Genomic DNA, 8,828 nt, shown 5'->3' with positions numbered 1-8,828 from the left:
TCTCTCTCTCTCTCTCTCTCTGCCTCTACTACCCTCTCAACTTCCCTCCCCATACCCTGAATAAACTCTATACTATACCATCATGTGGCTGGTCCCTCAGGGGGAAGGGATACCTCAGCATGGGCCTGCAGAGTCACTCCCTTCCCCCACACCTCACAACACATCCACTAAACATATCCTCCTTCTCTTTATCTTTTTATAAACACACCAATATGGTCTGCTCCTACAGGTGGGTGGTCAGGTGGGAGGTAGTGGTGCCCAGCAATTGTGTCCTAAGGCAAGTTTTAAAGGAACACAAAAAAGTGCGTGAAAATGAGCAACATATATATATATATATATATATATATATATATATATATATATATACTTCACAACATGTACAATGATTATGTATCCGTTAAAAATAAAATTAAGTACAACTTAAAAATGAGAAAAGTTAAATATTTAACATTTAACTTTAAATGTTCAAGGGTTGAGGATGCAGCTCAGGGTGAGGGTGTTTGCTGTTATGTATGAGGCCTTGAGGTCAAACTCCAGAACCCCAGAGAAAAACAATACAAACACAACAACAGTGAAGTAAAGACAAACAAAAAAACATGAAAATTATTCATCTAAATTTGTAAGCAGGTTATTTCAGTCATCATTGCTTTTATGTGCTGTAGGTGATTAAAACATGCATGACAGGGGCTAGGATGGAGCTCCTAGTATCACATGATAACTTTCATGAGGCCATTGGTTTAATTCTAAGCAACAACAATAAAAGTGATGATGATAAAAATATAAATGTCATTTTAGATGTCACTTATATGATCCAATTGTTTTATTTTATACTAAGCTCTGTTCACTTATAACTCTAAAGGGCATACATGTTGTAATATGATACTTTCTCAAGGCCTATAAGTCTGGCTTTGAATTTGCATAATTGAGAAGTCTGATTCTTACAAGTAAAATATTACTATTAAAAGAAGCACTTTCTTTTACATGCTTTGTTTAAGATCATTAAGAATGTGATTTTTCATTAATTAGAGTCATATTAAACTTTAAGTTTAACTTTAAGTTCTTCCAAAATAATACAAGAAAAGAATGGAAAACATTCCTTTACACACAACTTGTATTTCACTTAAAGGTTATTGTAATTGTCCTAATGCCATTCCTTTGAAGAAGACTTCAGGAAGCTGCAGAGATGCCCTTGAACAGGACCCAGGTTCCATTCCCAGTACCCATGTAGTGGCTAACAACCATCTTTAAATCCTGGGTATTCCTTTTTGAGTTCAACAGGCGTTTCATGCACTAAGTGCACATACAAACATGCAGTCAAAACACTCATACAAATAAATCAAAACAGCAAGTCTTTAAACAAAACAAAAGACAAACCTCAGGTCCTGAAGAGAGCATCCTACTTAAGATAGTAAGAACGTTTAACTAGAGGACAGGATTGTAATGCTGTGCAGTTCGAGGGGATACGAGAAGACCAGGCCTGGAGTCATGTCTGTGGAGCTCCTTGTCCCTAGTTTCCTCATATACAAAACAAACATCCCTAATTGAAAAGGCTATGAATCTGAGTTTTTGAGCACCAACTTGATACCAAAGTGAAAGTCTACCCTTGACTGCACTGACACAATAAACCTGCACTAAAAACACTATGTGATACCACCTGTAAGTTATATGAACAAGTCAAATAGAAGCAAAGACGAATTTTACATATAGAGCTAACATGTATAGCCTGGGCATCTCAGATGGGAGAAGTGCTATTGTACTTAGTAGTAACCAAAATCATCTTTCCACTTTCATGGTCTAAATGGTCATATGGGTGAAAACCATTAAACAATGTAATGTGCATGACACACACTGAAAAATAATCCATTTAAGTCCGAGGAGGAAGATAGAACTGTTATGAATATCCTCAGAAGAGAAGACAAAATTTGGGGTCTTAGGGAAAGAAATGAGGATAAAATATAACTATTATCAAAAATAAAAGTTGTATTAACAATACAGGTCATTAAAAAAAAACTGCCGGGCAGTGGTGGCGCATGCCTTTAATCCCAGCACTTGGGAGGCAGAGGCAGGTGGATTTCTGAGTTCGAGGCCAGCCTGGTCTACAGAGTGAGTTCCAGGACAGCCAGGGCTATACAGAGAAACTCTGTCTCGAAAAAACAAAAAAAAAAAAAACAAAACAAAAAAAAAAAAACTAACAGTTTCTACTTGCAGAAGGGATAGGGTTAAGAGTACTTGTTATGGATCTTTGTAAAATGAAGCAAGAGGGGAGAGGAGGAGAGGATGGTTGGGAATAGGGAGGGTATGTAAGTGAATACCTCCCATGGCTGAAAGGCGTTGGGCTTCTGGCAGTCTCGAGCTTGGCACAGATCCCGGATGGCATGACCAAGGGCAAACACTGCAAGCTGAATGCTGTGAATGAGTCCTGGCTCAGTATAATGCCAGAGGAAATCATTTCTCTTGAATAAGTGGTTTTCAATGGTCTTGGTAGTGTCATAGGTCAAAGTTGCCTGAGAATAGTTGGAAATGCATTGGCTCAAATCACCGTCTTTCACGTATTTACAGGCAGAAAAAAGCATGGCGAATTCATGTAGGGGTTTGTTATTGTCAGTGGGGCGCATATGCAGAGTTTGAAGAAAAGAATGGAAGGAAGACATATTTCCTCTCCTAAAGGTGAACCCCACCACTTTGCCAAGCTTCTTCACATTAGGAATGGTGATAATCTTCGTGGCAGTTGACCAGTTATCGCTAGCAATCCAGATCTTACTTATTTTCCTTTCGATGGCTTTAGTGAAGAGATTGAAAACGTGGAATTTCCTCAGAAACACCACAATGACATTAACCTGGGCTTCTGTAATGATCCTCTCCAGAATCTGGTTAATTCTCCCTTCAATGGTACTATCGGAGAGGAAGGCTGGCAGAACCTCTTTGAAGGCAATGCACACCTTGTTCGCAGCAGCCTGGATTGCAAATGTGTTGAGAGCTAGTCTCCCATAATCATCATCGGTTGTTATGGCACCAACCCAGTTCCATCCCGATTGTCGGATCAGGTGGGCCATTGCTTTAGTTTGGTAGAAGTCACTGGGCACGGTCCGTAAAAATGAAGGAAAGCGGACTTTGTCGCTCAGGATTTCTGCAGTGGATTCATAACTCACCTGAAAGTGAATGGAATCTTTGAGTTCTGGTGAGGGAGCACAACAGGCAGTCATAGTAAGCTCATTTCCCTTTGATTCTTACAGCCTCTTCCTAAATTCTCTCTCTACAAAATGATTCACTCATCTTAGCACCCAGGGATGTTTAGTCACACTGCCTTTTTTGAACCTGGTTGGTGTTTTTATGGAGACAGCAGGCCCTCAGAGGTATGTGTCTTTTCTAAATCAAGTTAAAAATGTTCAGAAATTGAATATTTTAAATATTTGTTGTTGAATAATGCAGAAATTACTTCCTAGCTAATTCCTATCTTCTGATCCTAAGAACAAATGTGTTCAATGGACCAATATATGGAAATAGTACAAAATTTTTTCTTAATTGATTGATTGGGTAGTAAAGATGACAAAAAGCCAATTACTGGGTGAGGAGGAGGTGGACCTTCCGGGTCTGAGAGAGGAAGAAGGAACTCGAGGGAAAGGAACGCTTTTGGTTTTTTTTTTTTTTTTTTTTTTTTTTTTTTTTGGACAGGGAGGCGGGAGCAAAGCAGACAAGATGTAGACTGGGGACTGTTAGATCTGGTGGCTGAAGCCACCAGGATCCACCACGGAAGATTTCTAACATAAAATGATAAATTCAAAATGATAGATTTCGAGCCCAGCGGTTATGTTATCTGTTGATTCTAAACTAAGATTGTTGGGTGTTTTCCACAGGGGAAAGGCAACCGTAGTGGAGCGTGAGGGCCATTTCGGAGCTCTGGAGAGGCAGAACCAGCATTGGTGAGAGTGGTGCTGACAGGAGGAATCATGCGGTCTCGTACTGGAATGGAAACAGACGGAGTCCACTGGCCGGTGCCAAGCTGGCAATAGCATGGATTGCTTTTTTTAAATAATTACACGCAACCTTTGAATATTGCAGAAATTACTTCCTCGCTAACTCCTTCCTTTCCCTGATCCTAAGAACAAATCTGATCGATGGACCAATGTAGGGAAGGAAGTAAAACAAAATCCTACCTGTGGCATGAGCTGTAAATTTAGCATCCTTGAGACCGCCATGGATATTTCAGAGTAGCCAGCACCTATGACAGCCTTGACCCTTGGCAGGTAGCTGGAATAGTCACACTGAAAAATGACAGTTTCTCTAGAGCAGTTGAATTTAGAAAGGAACCTCAGAGTGGCCGCCATGGCTGCTGTGACTTCCGTACAAGTGTCATAGATTTCATACCCCAGCTTGACTCCGGATAACAGTGTCGAGTTATTGACCATCTCAATGCTGTGGATCATAGCCAGAGTTTGAAGAAACACTGATATTTCAAAGCTGTTGAAAAAAAAATTTTTCTGAAACAAAGCATAGCAACTCCCAATTATATGGAGATATCTCTTCTCACCCGTGTCTCTGCCCTTTGATGAATAATTTTTGCATGAAGCAAGCTGATTTCATGAAAAGTGTGAACTTTATTTGAAAATAACCATTCCCTTCCCCTCCTCTTGATCATAAGTTTTAGCAGAATGCCTTCTATGTATTTGTTGACAATTTCACTAATGTAAGCAATGTACCTTTCAAAAATATGTTTTTAATTAAGATAAAATTTTATCTCTGTTCCCCTTCTCCCTCCAGCTCCCCCATAGTTATTCTCACTCAAAACCCTCCCATGTTCTTCCAACTCTAGCTGATAGCCTCTTTTTCTTTATTACTTTTACATATATATATATATATATATATATATATATATATATATATATATATATTTTCTGCTGAATCTCCTTCCCCCTCCACACCCCCATGGTTATTTTCACTCAAAACCCTCCCATGTCCTTACAACTCTAGCTGATACCCCTCCTTGCTTTCTTTAAAATACATGGGCTCTTTTTAAAATTAATTGTTGTTACACACACATATGCCTATACATATATATTTCTAAATAAATAAATAAATATTTCTAAATAAGACTTTAAGAATTCCTGGGTAGCCAGGCAGTGGTGGTGCATGCCTTTAACGCCAGCACTTGGGAGGCAGATGCAGGTAGATTTCTGAGTTCTAGGCCAGCCTGGTCTACAGAGTGAGTTCCAGCACAGCCAGGACTACACAGAGAAACCCTGTCTCAAAAGCCCCCTCCCCCCCCCAAAAAAAGAAATTCCTGGGTAAAGGCACGTAGTTGTCTTTGATAACTAGTATAAATGATAACTAGTATAAATCAGAAACACAGCTAGCTGTTCAGGGAACATTTCTTGCTTTGGGATTCTTTCATAGACCTCAGTAATTTAATCCCGATTCACTGTTACTTCATTCACCACTGCATGTAAACACTATACGCCTAACCTCACATACAATAAAAGACCAGTGAATGTCTGTTAAGTAGATAAAGGAGAACTACAAGGTTTTGATCCTAAAGTTTCCTTGGAGTTCACTAAGTTATGATGACTGTTTGTCACTGTGGGATGTCTAAAGATGAAATGTGGAATATCATTGTTATAATCTTTACCTAAAAAAGACATGAGAGAAAAGATTTGCTGATTATTTTATCATTAAACCACATCATATTTTTATAGTCCCTTCCATGTAAGCTCAATGGTCTTGATTTCCCCAGGGCACAGGACAGGGACCAAGTAATGTCAGTACTTGCTAACCTGTGGCTCAGTGTTTATTAAGAATAATTTCTCTTGAGGAGTGACAATAAAGCCAAACATTTAACTTCTCTGTGATTTTTCCCTTTCTAGAAGAAAGCTTTTAGATCAAAAGTTTCATTTTATGTTTATCATTGCTCATTGGCTTAAAATTATGGGCTTCAGTTCTTGGGATGCCAAGTTGGTGCTCTGAAAATATTTGGTTAATACTTTGTGCCATTTCAGCTAATCACTGGTTATAGTAACACTAGCTCAAATGGGCATGAAAGAAGGGAGGGAACCTTGGTATGGCATAGGAATCTTATAAAAACTGAAAACTTTCTTATAGGGCTTAGAAAGCGTTATTTGCTAAGGAAATAATCAATCAAGCAAACAAACAAGAGATCAGATGTGATGATTTGCTTTTGAAATTACAGCACTCTGGAGGTGAATTACAAAAGAGATCAAGAGTTGAGGCTAGCCTGAGATATACAAAGAGACCTTATCTTAAAACAAAACAGGCAGATGGAAAAGTAAAAGAAAAGATTTTATTAAGATTATATCAAGTTGTAATCAGAATTTTAAGTCACAGGGAAGTTTGATGGTCACATTGTGATACAAATTGAAGCTAAGGCTGCCTGTGCCCTGAGAGTTTATCCGGCCTCCTTTTTACAGCTAGGAACTGCAAGTCAGTTTCACATGATCAGTGTATCCTAAAACTGAAATTAACTGGAACATCTTGTTTGCCTTAAAAACCAACCTTCAATCCTTGTATAATAACCTTTCCCAGTTTTAGTTTTCACATGACACAGTCCCAAGGATTACATGTTATAGTCCACTCACCAAAAAGGGATAAGGACATTGATAAGTATACTCTAACTTATTAGCGAAGGATTCAATTATTCTAGAGAGCAATGAATACACCATTGTTGAAATGTGAACATGAAAAGCCAGAGTGTGGTCTTTTAAGGAAGGCATAAAATACTAAACATATGCTTATAACAGTGAAGCACATGCTGAAGGTGACAGAAATATAAGCATGCTATGTGTGTTGTAGAACAATCTACAACATCCCTTGCAAGTGACTTCAGAGATTTTTTTTCTAAAGGCATAATAAAAACAAGACAAAACAAAACAAAACATCACCGTAAAGCATTCTCTACCCCGGTACTTGGAAGCTGATTATACATATAGGGCTGAATAATCTATTTTAAGAACCACAAAACTAACTAGATATAACTACAAAATACACACACGTTCTGTTGTATTAAAATGTCATTGAAACCAAGCCATCTGCCTGTCTTAGTCTTACTCACAGCACAGTTTTGAATTGTGTGTATTTTTTTTTTCGTAAGTTTTACTCACCCAACACATTTCTGAATTTGTGGTCGTCTGGGATGGTCGTCTGAGGACAACATTTTTTCATGAATGGCAAACAAACCACCAATCATGATATGTCCTGGAGAAGTGATAGCCACGAAGTCATCTGGGGTATGACAAGACTGGGAGGTATCAAGAATAATCACAAGGCAAGTAATTAGTATAATTAATAGGGCCATGTTTCTCTCATTTGCTCAGTTCATGAAGGTTATTAGGAGCCATTCAGCTCACAGATGCCAATGATAAGAGTCCTAATTTTCCCTAAACACCTTCCAAGCATAGGACAATGTCAAGGACCAGAAGTATTCAATATTCAGTTTCTTGATGATAGTGAAAACAGTTCGTTCACCAATAAGAACATGTCCAATTCCAAGAATCTCTGGTGCTGAGCATGTGACAGTGGGCATACGAGAGCTGGGGACGAACCAGTGGAATGTAAACACAGAAGCACGCTGACAGAATTGTAAACAGAGATCTTTGGGACATTGTATTCTTTGACTCCAGAGGGAAGTCAAGGGATTTGCTCCCTATTGGTTTTTCTTTTGAAGCATGTTGTAGAATCGTCTGGAAGAAACAGACTGGGAAAATCCTTCTGCTTAGAAAATGGACGGCTGTATGTTTCCAAACATGCTGCTTTCAACGCCAAAGAATTACAGTAGTTGATCAGCTATTTAGAAAAGAATTCCTGCTTTTTTTTTATTTCTCCTGGAAATCTCAATTTAAAAAAGATAAAATTCAGTTGACTTAGGCTTTATCACTTTCAGTAGTAGTAGCAGCAGCAGCAGTAGTAGCAGTAGTAATAGTAGTAGTAGTAGTAGTCGTAGTGGCAGCAGCAGCAACAGACACAAATAGCTTTCGTTCTGCTGGGAAAAACTAAAAATAATATGAAGCTTTTTAGAAAGGAAAAAAAGCTCTGTTGCAGATAACTGTCATTTATGTCATTGTGCTGTTTATTGACTTATATACTTATTTGTTTACATAAACTTTGAACATGTTTTTAAATATTTATACACCAGAAATAAATATTTTACTGGTATACATTTTTCCTTGATTGTTCATTTTGAGATAGGGTCTCTCTATGTAGCTCTGGATGGCCTGGAGTTCATTATGTAGACCAGGCTAGTCTGAAACTCACAGAGATTCACCTGCGTCTTGTCTCCTAAGTGTTGGAATTAAAGGCCTGTACCATCACTCCTGACAACAAGAAAATGAGATTTATTTTTAGTGAGTGCTCTGTCTGTGTGTATGTATATGCACTAGGTGTGAGAGGCCAAACCTATTTCATCTTGGGACTGGCCTCCATCTTAAGAGAAACTTGGTACTTCTCAAGTACCAAGAAGGACCCATGGCTTGTTCTTGGCCCATACCCTAGAGGTAGCCAGCAAATTCAATAACTTAGGTGCCATTGAGAAAGAGTTTAAAGTTTATTTTTCAAAACCAATCTTTTAAAAATACTTAGCCATATTTGTTTTGTTTTGGCATTTTTCTGTTTATTTTTTGTTTTGATTTTTCATTGTTTTTTTTTTTTATCTGAAAGGCAGAGAAAATGAAAATGATGCTGGGTGATGAAGAAGGCAGGGAGGATCTAGGATTAGGACAAGGGTAAGAATATGATCAAAATATATTGAATGAAAAATATCTTTTAATTATATGCAATAGGGTTGCCGAGATGGATTAGAACTTTAAAGCACTTGCCACACAATA

The 8,828-nt window shown here is 38.2% G+C and overlaps 1 protein-coding gene across 3 annotated transcripts in view; it reads right to left on the bottom strand.

The window, feature by feature from the left end:
• Positions 1-7,328, bottom strand: part of Gprc6a (G protein-coupled receptor class C group 6 member A) — a 16,395-nt gene extending 9,067 nt beyond the window's left edge. Inside the window, exons 1-3 of one of the 3 annotated variants that reach the window (XM_031347426.1) lie at positions 7,110-7,328; positions 4,155-4,458; positions 2,313-3,149 (exon numbers count right to left, since the gene is read on the bottom strand). In XM_031347426.1, the coding sequence (XP_031203286.1) occupies positions 2,313-3,149; positions 4,155-4,458; positions 7,110-7,303 (1,335 nt within the window). In that variant the 5' untranslated portion in view covers positions 7,304-7,328. The remainder of the gene's footprint in view (positions 1-2,312; positions 3,150-4,154; positions 4,459-7,109) is intronic. The other 2 variants (XM_031347427.1, XM_031347428.1) reach the window with 2 other exon arrangements.
• Between the last annotated feature and the right edge of the window lie 1,500 nt (positions 7,329-8,828).

Source organism: Mastomys coucha, unplaced genomic scaffold (assembly GCF_008632895.1).
Source record: "Mastomys coucha isolate ucsf_1 unplaced genomic scaffold, UCSF_Mcou_1 pScaffold3, whole genome shotgun sequence".
In the NCBI taxonomy this organism is placed as follows: Eukaryota; Metazoa; Chordata; class Mammalia; order Rodentia; family Muridae; genus Mastomys; species Mastomys coucha.
This window is presented reverse-complemented; position numbering and strand designations above follow the sequence as displayed.